Here is a 22,852-nt window from a genome sequence, read left to right as displayed (position 1 = left end):
GACCCCCGGGACCAAGATGCGCTTTGGAATGCCCGAGGGTGCTGGGTTGGGGAAGTTCCCCTCGGGAGGTGTCTGGGCCCGGAGGAGCCCGCTGGAGGGTTTTTGGGAACAGCTGTTGGACTTTTGGGAACAGCGGTTGGGCGTCCTGGAGGCAGATACTGAGGCGGGATTTCTTCTAGAAGGGACCGCTGGGCTGGGGTCCCGCGGAAGCAGTTGCTGTGGAAATTCGGGGGGTGGGGTGGGGGGATGGTTAAGCGTCTTAGAAACAGGAGGTTGCAGGATGGTCCTGAGCTGTGGTTTTCCAAGCTAGGGCTGTCCGGGATCTCCGGGGGGAGTCACTGGAGAAACGTTTACTAGGAAAGGCTTGGGGGTCTTGCGGGAGGTGGCAGGGCTGAGAGTCCTGGGGGCGGGTAGCTAGTTTGGGGATCCCTGGTTTGGTAGGCGTCCCAGTCCTGGGGCAGAGTGGCTGATGAGGACCCTCCCCTCTCCTCTAAGCGACTGACTCTCTGAAGGAACTGGAGGTCCCATAGATTCGCGGTCATTTCCAGCGGCTCGGAGGAGGTACCTCAATCGGGGATTTCTGGGGTGGCGGCTGAGCGATCCCGGGGCCCGCAGTTACACCCCGAGTCACAGAGGTTTTGGAGTCCCGGGAAGGGGATACCCGCGCAGCACGTGCCTCGGGAGAGAGCCGTGGCGGTGTTTTCAAGGCACTGGGGGGTTTGTTTCAGGGTCCCCCCGGCAGATCTGCCCTCGGAGTCTCCCGAGAGAAATCGGAGCCGCCCACAGGTGCGCCTGGAGGCCCCCGTCGGGCCCTACCCCGTCGGGCCCGCCCCATCGCGTCACACCGCGTCTGACAAAGCACCCGAAGGCCACGGCCATGGAGGGCGCCCTCGAGGCCAACTGGAGCGCCGAGGCGGTCAACGGGAGCGCGGCGCCGCCCGGGCCGCAGGGCAACCGCACGCTCGGGCCGCTGCGCAACGAGGCGCTGGCGCGCGTGGAGGTGGCCGTGCTGTGCCTCATCCTCTTCCTGGCGCTGAGCGGCAACGCGTGCGTCCTGCTGGCGCTGCGCACCACGCGCCACAAGCACTCGCGCCTCTTCTTCTTCATGAAGCACCTGAGCATCGCCGACCTGGTGGTGGCCGTGTTCCAGGTGCTGCCCCAGCTGCTGTGGGACATCACCTTCCGCTTCCACGGCCCCGACCTGCTGTGCCGCCTGGTCAAGTACTTGCAGGTGGTGGGCATGTTCGCCTCCACCTACCTGCTGCTGCTCATGTCGCTGGACCGCTGCCTGGCCATCTGCCAGCCGCTGCGCACCCTGCGCCGCCGCGCCGACCGCTTGGCCGTGCTCCTCACGTGGCTGGGCTGCCTGGTGGCCAGCGCGCCGCAGGTGCACATCTTCTCCATCCGCGAGGTGGCCGACGGCGTCTTCGACTGCTGGGCGGGCTTCATCCAGCCCTGGGGGCCCAAGGCCTACGTCACGTGGATCACCCTGGCCGTCTACATCGTGCCGGTCATCGTGCTCACCGCCTGCTACAGCCTCATCTGCTTCAAGATCTGGCAGAACTTCCGGAACAAGACTGCGGCTGAGGGGGCGGCCAAGGCGCCCGAGTGCGCGAAGGCGGGCAGCAGGGAGGGAGCGGCCCTGGCTCGAGTCAGCAGCGTCAAGCTCATCTCCAGGGCCAAGATCCGCACGGTCAAGATGACATTCATCATCGTGCTGGCCTTCATCGTGTGCTGGACACCGTTCTTCTTTGTGCAGATGTGGAGCGTCTGGGACGCCAACGCGCCCAAGGAAGGTAGTGCGGGCTGGGAGACCGGGAGGAGCAAGCACGCTGGCTGGGCAGTGCCCTGCCTCTGCTGCCTCCGCACATTGGGGAGTCTGGGGCCTTCTTGGGGGTGGGTGGGTGGGAATCCTGCAGAGCTGGGTTTGATTTATGCATGGCTCCATCATCCACTGGCCAAGTGATTTGGGCATAACTTCCCTGAGCCTCGACTTCCTCTTTTGTAAAATGACAATTATGATGCAAGTACCAGCTGTCACTAGGCAGGAGGGGAAGGAAAAGGGGAAAATGCACATAAAGTCCTTAGCATGGTCCTTGGGCTGCACATGGTAATGGTTCCTCGATACGGACCTGGAAACGGAGGTTCAAGTGGCGGTGTTTAAGAATTGTTGGGGAGCGGTGGAGGTCACTCTTGAACCCCGGGCCCAACTTCAAGATCCCTCCACTTTAAGTTCACTTTGCATTGAACGTCCATTCTAAGTTCAAGTCAGCCAGAACCACAGATTCCAGTTCAGATAAGGGCAGCGGGAGATGGGCGATTCAATTGGGCCAGCCAAGCACTGGTAGGGTGCTGGGCGGTGAGTCTGTGAGCCCTGGCTTGATGGAGGTGGGAGAGAGGTAACACCCAGTGGTGTAGGCAAGCCTGAGGGCTAGGGGATGTGCTTCTGCTGGGGCTGTGGGGAAGGGAGGGGAGCAAGGACCCACATTTTCAGATTTGACGGGAGATTTGGGTGATTTCTCCAGGTGGGGAACTTGCCTTCCAGTTGGAGGAATGTGGAGGGCAGTGCTGAGGGTGGCCAGGGGTTTTTGTCCCAGTTTGGCTGGTGTCTGGGTGACTGGCAGAAGAGGAGGAGAGGAAAGAATGGGGTGATCTGTGGCGAGGAAGTTTGGGGGAGCAGAGCACTATGGGCTGGGGCGGAAGGGAGCGCTAGGACAGTGGTTCCCAACCTTCCTAATGCCTTGACCCTGTAATACAGTTCCTCATGCTGTGGTGACCCCCAAACATAAAATTATTTTCATTGCTACTTCATAACTGTAATTTTGCTACTGTTAATGAATCGTAATGTAAATATCTGTGTTTTCCGATGGTCTTAGGCTCTACAGCAGCGGTTCTCAACATGTGGGTCTAGACAGGGTGGGTCTCACAGGTTGAGAACCGTTAGCAGGGTCACCTAAGACCATCGGGAAAGGTTGAGAACCACTGTGCTAACAGCTGTCTCTGGATTGCTGGGAGCTCCGCAGTTGCTGTCTCATTGCTACAATTTGCCGAGAGTAGGAGGGGTACCCAGTGGTGGTGAATAACTCAGAGCTTTTTGTTTGAGGGCAAGCACATAAAAGTCCACTGGGATGCCAGGGACTCCAGTGTTTGTCAAGGGGTTTGCTTTTATCCTATCTGCCTTTGAGACAGCACAAATGTCCCATTTCCTGATATAATCATTAGTGCTTCCAAGAGTCTCAAACAACCATCTGGTGCAAACTGAAATCTCCCTTCACTCAACTGGATAACTTTGCTCTGCTCTCTCCCCGAAACCAGACTCCTGGCTTCCCCAGCCCTCCTAGGTAGTCTAGCATTATTCCTGGGCCAATTGTCTTCAATATTTATTGAGCACCTTTGTTATGCCAATCTAGCTGTGAGGGGTAAGGTTGCTGAGAGGACTCAGCAAAGCCAGCCTGGCTGCATCACACAGTCCCTGGTCACACCTTAGAGAGGGGAGTCAGGGATCCAGAGAGGGGAAGGCACATCCTCCAGGTCACACAGCAAGGCAGAGGCAGAGCAGCCACTAGGGCTGGGGTTTCCTTTCCACCTCCCACTTCTTCCAGTGCTAGGGTTCTCATTCGGGAGTTAGGTTGGGCAGAAGCCAGCAGTGAGGTGTTGTAAGTGAGACACCAGGCCATTCGTTCCTGGGCAGGCTCCTGGGGAGCCCAGACCCAGGCCTTGAGGAAGTGAGGCTGACGCTCCCTTAGAGTGGATATTGGGGAGACCTGGGATCTAATGCTCCCTCGAACTCTTACTAGCCGTGGGACTTTCAGTGAGGGATCCTCACTTCCCTTAGTGTCTTACGTTTTAGGTGAGGACATTTCAGCATTCATTTCATTCATTCGGCAAATACTCTGACTCCTCTCTCGTTGTAGCCTCCTCACCTCTCCCATTTATTTTCCTCCTAAGTGATTTTCCCCCTTCTCGCTGTCTCCTATATGACTTCCTGTTGTCCGTCCCCTTCACCTGCTCTCCTCTTTCTCATTTTTCTCCCCAAAGATTATGTGGCCAGCAAATGTCATAATCACTCAGTGAAGTGTATATTTTTTCTATTCTTTAAAAGTACACTAAGTTGACCTGACCAGTGTGTTCAGTGGTTAGAATGTTAGCTCTCTCACCGAAGTGTTGTGGGTTCATTTTCTAGTCAAGGGCATGTACCTGGGTTGCAAGTTTGATCCTGGCCCCATGTGGGAAGCAACCTGTCTATGTGTCTGTCTCTGTCTCTTTCTCTCTCTCCTCCTCCTCCTCCTCTTCCTCCCTCATTCTTTTCATCATCATTGTCGTACTCTTCTCCTCCTCTTCCTCCTTCACCTCCTTCTCCTCCTCCTCCTCCCTGTCTCCCTCTCTCCTTCCCTTCCACTCTTTCAAAAAAAAAAGGAAAAAATGTCCTCGGGTGAGGATTAATATAACAACAAAAAGTACATCAAGCAATTTATTTGTCTGTCTTAAAAACAAGACACAGGGAAAGAGAAGAGAAAACGCTTCTGGGTGAAGTGGGGGCAGAGCACTCTGGTCCCCAGAGGATGTCCTGGGCGAGGCCTCCATAGAGATGGGCTCATGCTCCACTCCAGGAGCCGGAAAAGAAGCGGACTCTCCGAATCGGAACCTCAGGTCTTTCTTCCCTTTGCTCCTTTGCTTTTTCCTAGTTCAGGATGGGCCTCACATGAAAAGCCCAGGTCCCCTGGTCCTCCGGGGCATTTTGTCCTGGGTGCTGGAGAAGAGTACAAACGCAGACTCCAGGGCTACATGGCTCCATGTCACCAGCACCCTCCCTCCCCACCTCCAGCGGGCTGCCAGGAGCAGGGGCCAGCCCGTGTGGGAGATGCCCACCGAGCACAGAGGACTCGGGCTCTGGCCACCAGCCTGGCCACGGCATGCAGGGTTCCGAGTGTTCGTGGGCTCAGCCAGAATACACAGCCTGTGCCCACTTGACATTAATCTGGATAATTGCAAGTAGCCGGCTGGGCCATCAGAAATGATGGTATTTACAGTTACCTTGGAGATATGACTCAGTCTAGAAACTATCGTCAAGCGTTAATGAAAGAATCAAAGAGAGACTGCTCTCAAGTTACTCAGGAAATGTTGATCAGCAAAATGGAATCAGTGCACAGCCCCCACTTTCCTGTCCAAGAGGAAGGTGATTTACAAGAGATGCGAAATACCTACGTCGGGGCTCCTTGCTCTGCTTATTGCCTGGGAGTGGAGGAGGGAGCTCAGGGAGCTGGTGGACAGTGTGACATTCTTCAGGGAAACCCCTGGACAGACAGGCTCAGACCAGGGCAGAAGGGGCCAGACGTGGGATCTCTTCCTGCCAGTAGCTTCATCTGGAAAACAGAACCAGAAGCAGCTCCAGAGCAGAGCGGTGAGGAAGTCATGCTGGCCATGGCAGCTGGTCCCTGGCCTCTTGGAGGATAGAGGTCCCTGCCTCCCTCCAGCGGGCTCACTCTCAGGTGTTCTCTCCAAACCCAGGCGCCCCTTTTACCGTGCTCTGCCTTGACCTCCCTGTCCCCCAACCCCTACACCTTCATTCAAATCAAGGGCCGCCTTCATGGGCTTAGAGCTCACCTTATTCCAAAAATAATTTGAGGTGGGGCACTAAGACAGCGTAGACAGAGTAGACACAACGAAACTTAGATGAAGGGGACAAAAGAGTAATCACAGTAATAATAATGATAAAGTCTGTGTGGAGGTGAGCTGCCCACAGGGCTTCCTTTCCCTAAAGCCGAGCTAAGAGGAAAACCCAGTTTCAATATTTCCACTGACTGGAAGAAAAAACAATGAGTGATAAGAGTGATAGCAGGCTGCCCTGTCAAGCCTCCAGGTATCGGACAGATCACACGGTGGTAATTTAATGAGTTCCCCCTTTAAAGCAGCCACACGCCAGAGTGCTGACTAGGTGAGCCTGGGGACTGCAGGAGGGCTGAGACCAGACAGCATCCATGCAGGTGTGATAAGCCCCACCTGTATCCTTCAGAATCAAGTCCCACAGCCACACCAATCTTCCCCCTTGGACTTGCTGAATTTTTTTTTTTTTTTTTTTTTTTTTTGCGGCTGGTCCCAAGAACTCCAGCCTTGGGATAGTTCTGAGGGAGGAGGTAAAAAGGCCACGTTCATTTTTTCAGGGGTTGGTGGATGCGGATTGGGTATGGTGAGCTGATTTTTAATCTCTGTCCCAGGCTCTTCCCTTCCAATGTGTCCCTCGTGAAATGCCCACTCCAGTGGGCATAGGTGAGAGGGGAGGGGGGCAGGTTGGCAGATTGGGTGGGATGTGATGGTTCTCAGAAGCCGGGAAGCTAGAGGAGACCCTTTTGAATTAAAGGAAAATCTCACTCACAGTTTGTAGATGAGCCATATTCATCTTTCGGAATAGTCCCGTTTCCTCTCGAACTTGCTGATTTCCACAGGCGCAAGCAATGCACAGAGGACAGAGCCGGGCCTGGGCTCCCTGGTGCAGGGAGAGGGCAGCACGGCTGGCCTGCGTTTGGAGGCTGCTGGCTGTTTCCTCCTGTGTGTCCTTGAGCAAGTGGCTTCATCTCTCTGGTCCTCCGCTCTCTCCTGTGCATAGCAAAGGTAGCCAACTCGTGGAGTTATGAAGATGACATGCTGCGACCGGTGGCACGAGGGGGCCACAGGATCAGGGTCACTCTCCATGTCAAAGGTCTTGTTTGCATGTTTGGGGTTGACTGAGATTTGGGCAGTTATTCCTGCGGGAGGGGACGGACACTTTTCTCTTGAGAGCCTGGGTGGAGGGGGAAGAGGTACAGGCACAGCCTGCCGGACAATGGGCTCTATGCCCAGGCAGGTTGGTATGTGGAGGAGAGACTAGTGAAGACTGGCGAGGTGAACTGCGAGCCTTGTCACAACGGGGATACGGCCTGTCCTGGTCACCGGTGTGCGCCAGGGGCCTAGCACAGGCTGGGCACCCACTGGTGTCTTAAGCAATGCTTGTTGAACAGATAACGTGGGATGTGGAGGAGGGAGGTGCAGGAGAAAGGACAGGGATGCATGTGTAGAGTTGGACTTGGAGGAATAAGGACTTTCTAAGCAGCCCTTCCACAGCAGACCCGGCTCCCTGGTGAAAAAGTAAATGCCCATCACCGGGGCAGCCAAACACCGTCAGAAAGGAGCATTTGCCCATCACCGGGGCAGCCGAACCCCGTCAGGAAGGAGCGTTTGCCCATCACCGGGGCAGCCAAACCCCGTCAGGAAGGAGCGTTGTACCAGAAGGAAGGCTGGCATGCATAGAGGCCTGGTTTGAAGTGTTTTCCCATCTGATGATAGCTTCCCAGCCTCTCCCTGTTTTTGTGGAACAAGGCCCCTCCAGTGAGGCCTGCCGCCTTCCAAGGACTCTACTCAAGGTTGGGTGGGCTGGGCACCTTGGAGAGGGGCCTGCTCGTCAGGTGACCCACTCATGTGGAGAGCGGTGGGAAAGGCTGGGCTGGAGGAGGCTGGACAGGTCTGTCTTAGCTTGGCCCTTCTGAATATAAATTGCAGTTAGAGGGACAGTTGAGGACCATACTCCTGTCTGATTAAGTAATTGCAAGTTCTTTTACATTCTTGGCTAGTGCTAATGTTTTCCCTTTGAGTTTCTGGCTGAAGGTGACTTTTTCTTTAAAGATTTGATTAATAGCAAAAAATAAAAATCTATTGGGTGAGGCTTTGCTACATATTTTTTCCCATTTGATGGGTGTCTGAGTGGGTTGGGGAGAGGGGGCAGGGGTTGTGAGAGGGCCTGTGGGAGGAGATTAGCTCTCTGGAGGGACTCAGTGAGGCCTGGGGTGAGGGCTGGTCTGTTAGCTGCCTCAGAGGTTGGCCCGCCTGATGACCCCACTACTTACGCTAGCAGTTGGAAGCAAAGGCAAGCCCATAAGGCTCACTTCTGAGGGTTGGGTGGAGGCTTAACTGTGCTTTGCTAGGCCCTGTATGCCAGTCCCCACCAGCCAGAGTCCCTAGACCCTGAGATAGCACTGGGAAGTGATGAGAGTCCCTGTGAGAGATGCCTGTGGGCATTCCCATCTGAGCAATGGAGATGGTACCTCCCGATGGGACACCGATGCCCTGTCTGGGCATCAGTTTCAGTTTCAGTGAGAAGTTGGACTAGCTGATACCAGTATCACCCCTAGTTAAGTGCCAGACCCTGTGCCCCATCTTTCCGCCTCACCCAAACACAGCCAGGGAAGGGGGTATTATCCCCATTTCACAAATGGGGACACTGAGGCTCAGGGAGCACATTGAGTAAGTGGCAGAGCTGAGATTGACCCAGTCACCTCATGTCAGACACTGCTAGATTGCACTGCGCCTGTCCCACGCCAGCATTTTCAGAGTATTCTATTTGCCTGAGAGTCAGGATCTGCTGGCACTTGTTTAAAAAGCTGATTCCTGGCTCGGCCCCAAGCGCACCATACCAGAGCCCTGCACCCACTCTGGCCCGGATAACCCTGGGCTCCTCCGGCAACACCCAGTCTCATGGCCGCTGTTGGCACTGCCCTCTGAGCACTCTGGGCTCCATGCCTGTCGCCTGACTTTCCCTGCTGTCCACTGACCCCTACACCTCAACACACACCTCCCACGGCGCACTTCCCTTTTCCTTTTCCTTTTCGTTATCACCTTCTTGGTTGAGAGCAGAGGTTTTCAACTTTGGCTATTGACGTTTTGGGCCAGATAATCTTGGTTTTAGTGTGGCGTCAAGAGGGGCTGTTGTCCCATGCCCTGAAGTACCTTTAGCAGCATACCTGGCCCTACCCACTAGATCAGGGATCCTCAAACTTTTTAAAGTGGGGGCCAGATCACGGTCCCTCAGAGAGCTGGAGGGCCGGACTATATGAACTACTAATCCCTACTGTAACACCTCGGCTGCACTCACTGCCCAAAAAACATGGTGGGCCGGATCAGACTCCTCTGGGGGCTGCATGTGGCCCGCGGGCCGTTGTTTGAAGACCCCTGCTAGATGCTACTGCATCCCCCCTCCCCGTGTGACCAGCAACACTATCTCCAGACACTGCCCACGTCTGGCTGAGAAGCAGTGATTTAGAGCCACATGCAGGCCTGACCTGGACTGACAGCCCGCAGATGAGCGCGCCTTGCCACCTTGCCTGGGCTCTGGCCCGTTGGCCTCGTGTCCCCTTCCAGGCCTGCCCCCTTGCCACTCCCCACGGGTCCTTTTGCTTGGCGCTCACGCTGACAGTGTTCTCACCGAGGAGGGCCCACCCCCATCTCTTCTGCGGAGACCCATCTCTCAGAGCCCGGTTCCAGTGTGGGCTGCTTTGTGCACACCTCCAGGGGGTGCCATTGACCTCAGGGTCTGTGAGAAGGATGCTCTCAGGAGCTGTGTGGGGACAACCTCAACACGGTAGCCTCTTCCAGGGCCCCTTACATGAAACTCTGTCTCCCCAGCTGGGGGTCTCCTTCCTCCTCTGAACGCCAGTGCGTTCATTCTACCACCGGTTATTCAGTGTGCCCCGAGGGTTCTGTCCGCCCGGCCTCTGCCTGGCTCTGCCAGCCCCTGGTGAGGAGAGCTTGCAGGGAACCCCCCTCAGGCCTTCACCTGCCCTCCCAAGGCCAACAGCTGCTGTATCCATAACCATGCAACCGTCAGGCCAAGATTGGCCACAGAATTCTGGGTGTACCACGGATCTCTGGGAGGGACTCTCCCAGCGTCTGCCAGGCTGGCGTTGGGGTCTTATGTCCTGTGGGGTAGTCAAATGGAGTGGCAGCAGTGACCCCCAAACCTGCCTAGACCTCAGATTTCTGGGGTTGAGAATAGAGTTTAGGTTGGGTAGGGGGTGGAATGTGCCAGTAGCATAGTGCCTCCTAGTATATAGTAAGTGCTCAATAAATGTTTGCTTTTATTTTATTTTATTTATTTGTAATCCTTACCCAAGGATATTTTCCCATTGATTTTTAGAGAGAGTGAAAGACGGAGAGAAACATGGATGTGAGAAAAGCACATTGATTGGTTGCCTCCTACAGGAGGCATGAAACCCTGGGCCAGGCAGGAGCCTGCAACCCTGGTACATACCCTTGACCAGGATCAAATCTGGGACCCTTCGTTCTAAGCCAAACTGGCTAGGCCTCAATGGTCGGCAAATTTATTAATCAACAGAGCCAAATGTCAACAGTACAGCGATCGAAATTTCTTTTGAGAGCCAAATTATTTAAACTTAAACTTCTTTTAATACCACTTCTTCAAAATATACTCGCCCAGGCTGTGGTAATTTTGTGGAAGAGCCACACTCAAGGGGCCAAAGAGCCATATGTGTTTTGAGAGCCACAGTTTGCCAACCACGGGGCTAGGGCAATAAATGTTAACTTTAAAAAAATAAAGTTCAGGGTGGGACAGGGTCCTGAGGTAAGTCAGTGCAATGAGGGGGTGGGAATTGTTTTGAGCTCCAGAGCAGCATTGTAGCCGAGGGGCTGCAGGCTCAGTTGAGGAATGGTGGCCAGCCCAGGGATGCTGGGAGCGAGAGTGTCACGAGGGAAAGCGAAACTGGAGGAGACAGCAGGAGGTGCGGTGGGGAGGTCCTAGCTCTGGGTTTTGGAAACAAGGGGACCCAGGTGTGACAGGTGGGCAGGAATGAGGCATAACCAGGTGGTCTTCAATGTCCCAGCCCCTGATTCCTGTGATCCTCACTCCTGGCCCCCAAGGGGTTAAGAATAGAGTGCTCCCCGGAAGCTGGTGTTTTCTACCCATTTGCCAGATGCTCCAGTATCACAGTCTCTGCCCTCCGGGGCCCTTGCCTCACACTGCTCATCCTGTTTCTCTTTCTCTCCACCTGACCATGATATCTGGGTGTGAACTTAATTTTTCTAGAGGGAATTGCATTTGAGTCCAGTCATCTTGATAGAAGCCATCTCCTGTCATCAAGCTGGGAAGTTGTCCTTTTGCCTTTCAGTGTGCTGGTGGAGGTGGCTGATTTATCAGGACTTCTGTCTGCTAATTTCATGCTTCAGCTCAAGTCTTTGCTCGCCAGGGACAAAGCCACAAATTATAAACATAAATAACAGGTTATAAACATAAATAGGTTATAAACATAAATAACAATGGTATGAAGGGATGATGCTATAAGAGAAGTATTTATTTATCAAGTACTATGAGTGTCCTAAGAGGGATTCGTTGATTTTCTTTCTGGGGGAAAAATCAGGAGGACTCCAGAGAGGAATCAACATTTGGAAAGGGTTTTGAAGGGTGAGTAGGAGCTGACTATGTAAAGAAGCCATGTTGAGATCATTGGACAGTTACTTTATTTTCCTCCTAATAGAGGAATACTTCTCAAACTTCAGTGTGCACACAAATCATGTGGGGGGTCTTGTTAAAATGCAAATTCTGATTCAGGAGGACTGGGTGTGGTTTGCATTTTTAACAAGCATCCCGGTGGTGGTGTCTTTGCAGTGCCCATGAGCTGGCCCATTGAGTAGTAAGTCTTTAATATCTTTTCTCTTTCACCAAAACGTGCAGTTTGCCTTGACACGTATGGCCCAATGGGCTGCAGGGCCCTGTTGTCCCCTCGGAGTAGAAAAGGGCTGGTCATTTGCCAAAAGGCCCCTGCCCTTCTGTTTTCAGAATGTGGCTATGCCTCAGGTTCAGTCCAGAGAGCACATGTTCCCTAGATTTGAGCAGTGACGTAATAGAAGCACATGTAACACTCTGTAGCCCACAAATTTGGCTGTTAATCCCGACCCTATGATACATAGGATGATCACACACTTGGGATTTTTAGAACAATTCCAATTTTTAGAACAATTCCAATGTTGTCAAATTGTAGTCTTTTTTTTTTTTTTTTTTTTAAGAAGGCACTCTGTAATACATATTGCTTTTCAGCCTTTATATATGTGTACAGTAAAAAAAAATAAAATAAAAAGGTCTTCCTTTGACTACGACTGCCAAGTTCTACACAGCCCCCATAGGAATAAGGAACTTAGACCCTAGTATTGACATTAGGGGGACACTGACACGGGGCAATGAGGAGGCCTTGAACCTAGTCGTTGGTTTCTGGAGTGTAAAAGTCGATGAGCTTGATTTGATTCAGATGAAAAGAGAGATGCCAGCTAAATTGTATGTGAACCGCCTCAGGGACTGCACAGCCCAGAGAGGCCTCGGGCAGCTGCGTGTCAGCTGTTCCGGGCTAATTTGGGCCTCCAGTGACGGGAGTGCTGGGAAATCTGAGTGGAGGGAGTTCTGGGACATCCAAACAGGGTACTTCTCCTGGCTTGAGTAAAGCCGGGCCTGGTAGGCGGACCTCAGGCAGACAGTCCAGGAGTGGCCCTCAGCCGCCCACCTCTCCATGAATCACGGTGCTAAGTGGAAATACAGAGTGTCTCTGTCTCCTGGGGTACAGTTACCCAGCATGAGTTGTCTGCTTTTGGTACATGGCCATTTCTGCTTACCTTCCCTGCTTGGAGCCCCTCCTTAAAGATCACCTGTAGTCCCCAGTCTTGTGCCCACCAGCTCCTCCCCCAAATACTGCCACTCCTGTTAATGTGGGGAACAGTGGGCTGAGCTTGCCCTGGGGATCTGCCCCTTCCCTTTCTGAGTCCTTTTCTATGCTTTTTAATTAAACCTGTTAATCAGGGAGTTCCTTTTTTAATTACGCAACCTGTAATGGGCGCCTACTCTTTCACTAGGACGTGTCAGTACGTCACGCCTGAAGGGTGTAGTAATTTCATATTATTACTATTTTTTTTATTTATACTTAATTAAAATAAATTATATATATTTATATTTTCATTTATATATAAAGCACAAAGGAAAATACAGAATTTCAAAAAAACAGAAAAGAATACCAACAAAAAAATGAAAACATCGAATTTAAAAATTATAAATTTTACAAACAATTATAAAGATTACAAAAAATATATACCGTCCCTCTCAGGGCGCAACATATATTTCCAGGACGTATTCATACGTCCTACCCGTTCCCGATATTGTTTCCGTTTGATGTATTTATACGTCCCGCTCGGTTAACAGGTTAACATTGGCCCCTCTTTAGACATCAAGGATTGGCTAACTTTTTCTGTAAAAGGCCAAATGGGCTGGAGTGAGGGAGGCAGGTGTAAGGTCTCTGTAACAGCCCTATGGAAGGGCACTGTTGTAGCCTGAACAAGATGCAGTAAGGCAGAGAGCAGTTGAGGTGCAGTCACTCATCTGCTGGAACCATCAGTGGCTGCCCATTGCCTGTAGATTCAAGTTCAGATGCAGCCTGGATTCAAAGTCCTCCTCAGCCCAGCTCTTTCCAGTCTCTCCTCCCATGAAACTGCCCTTCTCCAGCTCTGGCAGTGTCTGAATGCTCTCTCCGGAGCATTCTCACCTGCGTGTCTGCTATTCCTGCTGCTTTCCCCCTTTGAAATGTCCACCATAGTCCTTGTTTTTTTTTTTTTTTTTTTTATTTCTAAGTAGCTCTCCTTCCTGCTGATGGCTTGAAATTCCACCACAGGGAGGACTCTCAGGTCTTGGGTGATTAGGATATTTGTCAACTAAAAGAAGTCCAAATGTGTCCTTAGCATTGGCAGCATGATGTGAGCAGGATCAGCTTAGAGAGGGTCATCCGTGGCCAGGCAAGTTATTCGTGTCTGTAGCCACCCGATGGGGGGCAGAGGTGCTGACCATGGCCCCATGCCTCCCACCCAGGCTGGCTGGCCAGCTGCTCAGAATTTATCAGCTGTTTACTTTGTGTTGTTGTTTATGGAAGTTGTTTTTTTTTTTTTTTTTTTTTTTTTTTTTTTTTTTTTTTTTTTTTTTTTAAATAGGGTAAATAAATTACAAAGATCCACACGTAAGAGTGAGGCAAGTAGCTTAAATGAAGGCAAGTAGCTTAAATCAACTAAGATTATACCGTTAACCACACAGCTAGGTAAAACACGGTGCCTTTCTGCCTAAGCCTGAACTTCATTCTATCCCATTTTATAGCCTCAGATGCCTACATTCCCCCCCCCCCCCCGTGTCTGATAGATTATTTTCGATGCCTTTTTTTTTTTTTACTTTTATGTGTGATTTTTGCCTCTTTCATTTTGTATCTTTAATTATGATACATTCTTAGTCTTGTTGATATTTCACCAGAATTTCTAAATTTAAATTCATCTTCTTGCCCATTCAAATCAGAGCAAATATATTTTTTTTTCATTTTCTTTTCTAGAAAGAAATTATTGGCTTTCCCCCTCTTCATTCTCTCTTTTAAATTATTTTAGTCTAAGGGTTTGATTTTTCTCTTTTCTCTAAACATTCTCTTTTGCAAGATTTTTTTTTTTTTTGTCTGCCTTAGCTTGTTTTGGTTCCAGGTGCACCCAGGAATCAGACCAGTGCTTCTCAAACGTGGGTGTGCCTCAGTCTCCCCTGGAGGGCTATTTACAACCAACCACTCAACCATGCCCCCAGGAGTCTGATTCCCTAGGTTTAGGGTATGGCCTAGAAACTGGCTTTTCTAACGAGTTCAGGTGATGTGGGGGACCAATGAATTTGTTTCACAAATAACCGCCCTCTTCCCTTTGGTGCTAGGACACGTTGCAGGCCAATAGCTCTATTCTGCATTGATGGTGGTGTTGGCATAAGAAATGCCCAGGCCTGTAGAGATTTTTTATGAGTTTTGTTTTGTTTTTAGACAAATTGACTATAGTTGCTTGGAAGCAAAATTGCAACAGGTTGAGAAAGTGCTTCAGACAATGGCAGTTTATTTCATACCTTAGCATCAAAGGAGGAGCCATAACGGGGGTTGATGGTAGATTAAGGGGGTGAGAGAGAGTAAAGTAGGGAAATCTCTGGGATTGCATGAAAAGCAAAATGGAGAGACATATACTTATGTTACTTTGGTGGGTACAGGATAGTTACATTTACAACACACAGAGGTGGAATTCAGGGAGCAAGATGACAATGAGGGGTTCCATGGTCTCCCAGAGGTGGGTGTGCCCTGAGGGGGTCTGGGGAAGACCATTACTATTTCAAAGGCATGTTATCTTAGTTACAAAAAGACAGTGCACAGGCTCACTTGAGGTAAAGATTAACCTTTGTCAAGGAAGCTACAGGCCTAGGATGTGACTGCCTACCATTACCTGCTTTTAGTTAGGAATTTTTATGATCAGACCATCTTATGTAGTTCCTTTCCCAGGCCGGCATGCAGGCCTCCCCTGAGCTTGTCAGGTTTAGTATGTGGCCTCTTTTTAGTATGGTGGCATCTAGATCTCAAAACTCCAGCATTCCCATGAAAAATCCTTTCCTGGATTTAGCTTTTGAAAACTTTTCCCAGAAGAGACGGAAGACCAGAGGATTTTCCCAGCCTTTGCAGTTGCTTCGCTCATGAGGATGTGGTTGTGAACAGAATCCTTGAGAATACGATTCCTTGGGTTTCTGGACGGCTGCGCGTCCTTCTCTGTTGTTGGGAGATGGCTGAAGTTTGTCTGATTTAAGTCCATTGAAAGAAACCCAGATTTTTCTCACCTTCTACTACAGAGAAGTATTTAGGGTTAGGACTTTTCTTTCTCTTTGGAGGTTACATTTGTGACAGTTTTGATAACTAATGTCATGAAGTTGATTGCTCATCACTAATTCTGCCTGAAACTCAATAAGTCCTCAGGATAATGGCTTGTATACAGTGCCTCATTTAATTTTAGTGTCACTTTTTTTTTTTTTTTAAGTAAAAGTTTGTTGTCATGTTCACTGATAGCATCTACAATACTTTCTGGCCACCATGCCCATGCCTGTGCCATTCTCTCCTCCCTTCCCTGTCTGGAGCATTCATGAGCTCCAAGGCTGATTTCTGTGGGGTCCGCTGTGATTTGCTCCTAGAAAGCTGCATCTCTCCTCAGTGTGCCCACCTCATGGTGTCACTCATTTTATTTTTGTGTTCCCAGTGCCTAGCCTGGTGCCTGGCACATGGCTGAGGTGGCAGCCAGCAATGTATTGGGCACTTAACTATGTTCTGGGCACTTATTAATCCTTACAGCATTCCTGTGGGATTTGTGTACGCTTGTCCCCACTTAGAGATTAGGAAACAGAAGTTTGGGGCAAGTTAAAATTATTTGTCCCTGATGGGGCTAGAATATAGACAAGGTCTGGCAGCTTCCAGACTCTGTGCTCTGGACTCTGAGCTGTAGGCACTCGCACCTAGTGGGTGAGCGGTGAACCTACAGGTGGCCGTGAGGAGGGCAGCGCCTGCTGGTGGAAGCACGCAGTGGGGTAGTGTTTGATGAGAGAATGACCTGGAGCCTCCCAGGGCTGGCTGAGCCTGGGAGGGCTTGGGGGGCAGTCTGTGTGCACAACAAGAGCAAGGATGTATCTCTTTATTTTATTTTTTGTTAATCCTTACCCAAGGATATTTTAGCCATTGATTTTTTATTTTATTTTTTTAGAGAGAGGGAAGGGAAGGGGAGAGACACACAGAGAGAAATATGGATTGGTTGCCTCCTGCAGGCGCCTGAATCAGGGCTGGGGAGCCTGCATCTGAGATATATGCCCTTGACTAGAATTGAATCTGAGACCCTTCAGTCCTCGGGCTGAGATGCTCTAACCACTGAGCAGGACTGGCTAGAGCCAGAGGATATTTTTTCCATTGATTTTTAGGGAGTGGAAGGGAGGGAGGAAGAGAGGGGAAGAAAGAGAGAGAGAAACATTGATATAAGAGAGACATATCGGGATTAAACCTACAACCTAGGTACGTGCCCTTGACCAGGATTCGAACCTGTGACCCTTTGGTGAATTGGCTGACATTCTAACCACTGCGCGCACCAGCCAGGGCCAGACTTTGTCTCTTTAGTACTCTGTGGCCCAGCTCCCGGTACCAGAAAAAAGCTGCACTCCAGTCCTGATGCCCTGTTCTCTTTCTCCCTGCACCCCGACCCCTGCAGCCTCGGCCTTCATCATCGCCATGCTCCTGGCCAGCCTCAACAGCTGCTGCAACCCCTGGATCTACATGCTCTTCACCGGCCACCTCTTCCACGAGCTCGTGCAGCGCGTCCTCTGCTGCTCCTCCGGCTTCCGGAGGGGCTCTCGGCCCGGGGACACCAGCGTGAGCAAGAAGAGCAACTCCTCCACCTTTGTCCTGAGCCGGCACAGCTCCAGCCAGAGGAGCTCCTCGCAGCTCTCCTCCCTGTGACCAGCCTGGCTGACTCCTCTTCCCACCAGGGTGTGTGACAGGACAGCCCGCCCCTTGGCGGCCCAGGCCGTGTGTGTATAGGTACCTTTCAGTTTGTACACCTCCACACCGCGGGGCAGCTTGGGTGGGGTGGGATCCTGACACGGGAGGGGAAGCGGTCTGCATGGGGGAAGGTGACAGGGTGACTTGGATCTCCCCTGGGTTCCCACAGGTACTTCTGCTACCCCAACCCCACTGCTGCCTGGCTGCTGGGTGGGTTGTTTATGTTTCCCAGACCTGTACTTTCACTCCAGTATCTCCTTTCTCCTTTATTCTGTGATCTAAGTGTAGGATTGGTGGCAATTATATGTGGAAGCCCAGTGTCCTGAGCTTGGAGTAAGGTGTGGGAGCAGGACCCCAAATGGGGTGGTGGTGCTCATAGCCGCCTGAGCCCAGAGAGTGTTTGCCTGACCCAGCATCCTCTTGTCAGAGGATGGCTCTGGGAACGGGAGATTCCCCTGGGAGGCAGTTTGGCACAAGCAGCCCATTCAAACTTGGATTTAAAATGTTTAACAAGCTAATATTTAAGTAGCAACTGAGAAAGAAAGAAGTAAAAGGCACCCAAATTGGAAAATAAGAAAATCTCTTTGTAGCTGATGTTTTATACATAGAAAATTCTAAGGAATTTGTACACATATACACACACCCATGAAAACTAATTAATGAGTTCAGCAAAATTTCAGAGTACAAGGTCATATAAAAACCAATTGTATTTCTTTTCTCTCTCCCTCTCCCTCTCCCTCTCCCTCTCCCTCTCCCTCTCCCTCTCCCTCTCCCTCTCCCTCTCCCTCTCCCTCTCTCTCTCTCTCTCTGCTGAGTACAGTGAATTTTATTGATGGTACATGACAAGGTAGGGATCCCTAAGCCCCTCCCCTTCTTCATGGGGTCTGGGATGGACACTGTGGAGGCCAGGAGATTCTCAGTGTGTTGGGGGAGAATTGTGGGGCAAGGACTCCCCAGCAGCTGAGGGCCTGTCTTCCTGTCGCTAAGGGTGGTGGTCCAGGGGGCTCTGACTCCTTGGAGGACATGTGGGCCATAGGTCCACCTCCTGTTGTTATTGGCAAATCCATTGTCATAGCAGGGAACAAGCTTGATGAAGTGGCTGTTGAGGGCAATGCCAGCCCAGCATCGAAGATGGAGGAGTGAGCGTCACTGTTAAAGTCACAGGAGACACCTTGGTCCGCAGTGTAGCCCAGGCTGTCCTTGAGATGCCCTCTGATGCCTGCTTCACTACCTGCTTGATGTCATCGTATTTCTTTTTACTAGCAATGAACAATATGCCAATAAAATTAAGAAATAATTAAATTTATAATACTATCAGAAAGAATACAAAGTAGAAATAAATTCAATGAAAGAAATATAGGACTTATACCCTGGAAACTACAGAATATCATTGAAAGAAATTGAAGAAGACTTAAAGAAATTGAGAGACATCCTTTTTCCTGGGTCTTAACAACACTATCCAAATTGGTCTACAGATTTAATGTTATTCCTTTTAAAACTCTACCTGGCTTCTTTACATAAGCTGATCCTAAAATTCATATGAAAATGCTAAGAATCCCAAATTACTAAACCTTGAAAAAGAAGAGCAAAATTGGATCCACACTTCCTGCTTTCAAAATGTACTAGAAAGCTAGAGTAATCAGAACAGTCTGGTCCTGGCATAATGACAGACATATTGACCAATGGAGTAGAATAGAGAATACAGATATACTTACATTTACGGCCAGTAGATTTTTGGCAATTGTGACAAGAGAATTTAGTAGGAATGATAGTCTTTTCAAAAAACGGTGCTGGGACAACTGGCTATCCACATGCAATTGAATGAAGTTGGATCCCTACCTCACATTCTATATAAATTAACTCAAAATGCATCAAAGACCTAAATGGAAGAGCTAAATCTTCAAAACTCCTAGAAGAAACATAGGCATCAATCTTCGTGACCTTGGAGTAGGCAATGGTTTTTTAGATTTGACACTCAAAGCACGAGGAAAGGAAAATTAGATAAACTGGACCTCATAAAAATGGGTACAAAATGTTTATGCTTCAAAGGACACGATCAAGAAAGTGAGAAAACTTGCTCATGGAATGAAAGAAAGGAAATATTTGCAAATAATATACTTGTATCCATAACACATCAAGAACTCTTACAACTTAATAATAAAAAAAACAAATAAGCCATTGTTAAATATAGGCAAACATGTATTTGAATTAACAAGTGAATAGACATTTTTATATCTTCTCCAAAGAAAATAATATAACTGGCCAGTAAGTGCATGAAAGGATGCTCAGAATTATTCATTAAGGAAATGCAAACCAAAACCACAGCGAAATACCACTTCACACCCACTAAGATGGCTGTAATCAAAGAGATGGGCAATAACAGGTGTTGGCAAGGATGTAAAGAAATTGGAATGCTTGTACATTGCTTGTGTTAATGATGTAAAATAGTGCATCCACTTTGGAAAAACAATTTGGCAATTGCTCAAAAGTTAAAAACACCAGAAATGCCACTCCTAAGTATTTTCTTAAGAGAAATTAAAGCATACACACAAAAACTGGTACATAAATGTTCATGGCACCATAATTTATAATAGTCAAAAATGGAAATAATTCAAATATCTATCAACTGATGAATGGATAAATAAAATTTATATCTCTATAATGACATGTTATTCAGAGTAAAAAGAAATGAAGTACTGATACATACTATAATATGGATGAACCTTGAAAACATTACATGAAATGATAGAAGCCATTGGAAAAAACCACACACTATATAATTCCATTTATGTGAAATATCCAGAAGAGGCACATCTATAGAGACCGATGATGGGAGAGTGGTGGCCAGGAGCCGGACGCTGGGGTGAACGGGGAGTGACTGCTAATAGATACAAGGTTCCTTTTTCTGGGCGATGAAAATGTTCTGGGATTAGTAGTGATGGTGCACAATTTTAAGAATATTCTAAAAACCACTGAATCAAACACTTTTAAAAATAAAAAATATAAACAAAAATTTTCACCAGCTCAACTCAGCTTGAAGGATGAATTCCTTGGAATCTCTTATGTCCCAGTACTTTTGTTTCTCTATGTGACTCACCATTTCAGGGAATCCCATGGTTTCCATACTTAGTTTTTCTGCAAGAGTTGGTATTTCCAGTTTGGCCAAAGGACCAGCAGAGATGAGACGCCCACCCTGCTCTAGCAGGGCCCTGGGAGGCCTTGTGGCTGCGGGTGTTATATTTTATGTAGGAAGACCACTCACAAGGGTCTCACTTGGTAAACATGCTCTCCAGTGTTCTCTCCTCCTTGAGGTAGAACATAACGGTGTCCAAAAAATACCTACAAGTTGTTAAAGACATTATAGATCAGAGGTTTCTGACTGAAACTGGCCAGCTCAGTGGCACTCTGGGGCACTGTAAATTTTTGAAATTTCCACACCTGCTTTTGGACTCACTGTGGCACAGTAAGAGCATTTCTAAAAGGCTACTCTCTGCATGCACACCTTTCTCTTCCCCCTTCACACTGCAGTCTACACACATGCACAGGGAGGAGGGAGGCAGGCCCTGACATGCCACTGTTCTAGCCTCAGCATTTAGCCCCATTCTGCAGTACGAACTGGAGACTGAAGACTGAGCATCGCCTTTGGACGCAGAGGCATTGCTCAGGGTTGATGCGGCTGCTCTGAGTGTCAGCTTGCTCTGTGGGAAGCAAACCGGATGCTGGTGCAGAGTCTCGGTGCCCATGGACAGGACCCCAGGGGCATTGGTTGCACATGCAGCAAGGGTGGGGTCTGTTGGCATTTGAGCCTCTCTGCTCTCCAGCCAGAGATGCCCCCATCTCTGCTGTTCCCATGGAAGTTGTCATCCCAGCAGCCTACAAAACCACTGGGGACCAAGGAGACTGACAGTGTATTATCCTGACTGGCGCACAGCCTTCCTGGGAACCCTGCAGTTGCAAGGTTCTTGTTCACCAGAACCAACTGGAACACTTTCCTGGTTCTGTGCAAGCTCTGGATGGTACCTTGGGTCTCATGTGGCACAGGTGTCTGTGTTTTGTAGCAAATCAGTGACATTTGATTTTAGCAGCACCCCTGGCCATGCACGTCCCCTTCCCAGGTTCACCTTGGAGAATATTTTCACTGTTTCTTAGCATTTCCTCCAGAAGCCTGGAGGAAAGAGCATGGGGTCCAGAATGCTGCCTGGAGCTCAGTCGTTTCCTTCCTCCAGTTTATAGTAAGCCCAGTGTGTGGCTGGAGGTGCCAATAGGTTGGAGCACACAGATTTTCTTCCGGAATGTGTCACTGTTCTGATGGTCAAACGTGGGATGTGAATACTTGAAGACTCTGAGCCTTATTTCTTTTGGCCCAGAAAAAAAAAAAAATCTGTCACACAGTTTGGTGTCCTCTCGGGATGGATCTATGAATTGAGGCTGAAGGAAGCTGCCCTTTTAAATGAAGATCCTGGTTTCAGAGTGCTTAACCTTTTTGAATTTTATTGCAGTGAAATATCACTTACTGCAAAATGTGAATTCCTTGATTTCATTCTGCCGTGGTGGCGCTCGTGTACTGTGCCAAATGGTGAGTGGTGTGGTCAGCAGTGAGATGTCTGCTTCGTCCGCTGCTTTACAAACGGAGCATCTAATAAACTTGTTTTTTTCATACATTGTTTTGTCCTCTTTCTCACTCCCAAGAACAATGGCCATATCTGGTGCTCGCACACTTGAATTCCCTTGCGGAGCTGCATGCTTACCTGCCTGATAATTACAGAGGTGGCGGGCGGGTGGTCCTGGTCCCCTCGTCCTTGGGCACAGTCCTCTCATGAGCCAGAATTCTCAGAAAACATTCCACATCCCTGAAGCAAACCTCTGGTATGATGTAGCCACCTCCACTGTGTGCCTCAGTCTAACAGGATTCTAGATTGCCACCTTGAAGGGACCCTAACAAGTGTTTCTCGAAGTGGGATATAGGGGCCACCTGTGACATCACACATGGGTCTGTGTTCATTCTTGTCACCACTACCGAGGCACGCGCTGGAGCTGGGCCCCAGCCTTCATTTTAACAAGAGGCCCTCATTCCCTGGGGCAGAATGTAAGAGGGAGTGGATCTCCACCTCCCTCCTGTGGCCCATTCGCAGCAGCCCACACTCCCCGGGGTGCAGTTCCGTGTCCTGCTTTTCAAGGGATTCCTGGAAGGAACAGAACTGAAACACACGTGCACCTAAGGGGGTGTCCTTTCTCCAGTTCCATGAACTTCACAGGTAGTTGAGCACCTGCCATACTCTGCCCCCAGCAAAAGAGAGCGAACTTTAAAAATTGGAGTCCTAGTCAAATCGGGTTTCGGCAAATGCCAAGATGGTGACAATTTTCTGCATAACCCAAGATTCCAAGTGTGAAACTGTGGCCTAATGATTTCAAGGGGTGTTGGAAGAGCAGGCCCCTGGAGGAGGGTGCCAGGAATGCTGGCTCCAGTATTTTTCAGCAGGAGGAGCCTGGCTCGCCATGTCCACGGGAGGCGCAGAGTGGATGCTGGCTACTGTGCACTTTTCGGCAAGTCTGCTGACCTCTTCGGGCTGTCACTTCCTCATTTGGAAAAAAACTAAGGGATTGATTATTAAGTCTTTAAGAGCAAAATATACTGTTACCTGCAGCTTATTGAAACATGCACAGAGAAAGGTGAGATTGGTGGACGGATAGAG

The 22,852-nt window shown here is 49.6% G+C and overlaps 1 protein-coding gene across 1 annotated transcript; it reads left to right on the top strand.

Annotated features, from left to right (window-relative positions):
• The first annotated feature begins 794 nt into the window (after window positions 1-794).
• On the top strand, window positions 795-17,293 carry OXTR (oxytocin receptor). Its single transcript, XM_084902479.1, has 2 exons — window positions 795-1,796; window positions 16,870-17,293. The coding sequence occupies exons 1-2, from the start codon at window positions 878-880 to the stop codon at window positions 17,115-17,117; spliced, it is 1,167 nt and encodes a 388-aa protein (XP_084758605.1). The 5' UTR covers window positions 795-877; the 3' UTR covers window positions 17,118-17,293.
• Window positions 17,294-22,852: the final 5,559 nt, after the last annotated feature.

The sequence above is a fragment of the Pipistrellus hanaki genome, assembly GCF_964339955.1.
Source record: "Pipistrellus hanaki genome assembly, chromosome: 13".
Lineage (NCBI taxonomy): Eukaryota > Metazoa > Chordata > Mammalia > Chiroptera > Vespertilionidae > Pipistrellus > Pipistrellus hanaki.
This window is presented reverse-complemented; position numbering and strand designations above follow the sequence as displayed.

Excerpts from the sequence above, each read along its gene's own strand:
- OXTR (XM_084902479.1), top strand. The coding sequence starts at position 878 with ATGGAGGGCGCCCTCGAGGCCAACTGGAGCGCCGAGGCGGTCAACGGG. Across the intron at positions 1,797-16,869 it reads CGCCAACGCGCCCAAGGAAG|CCTCGGCCTTCATCATCGCC; the intron begins GTAGTGCGGGCT and ends CGACCCCTGCAG.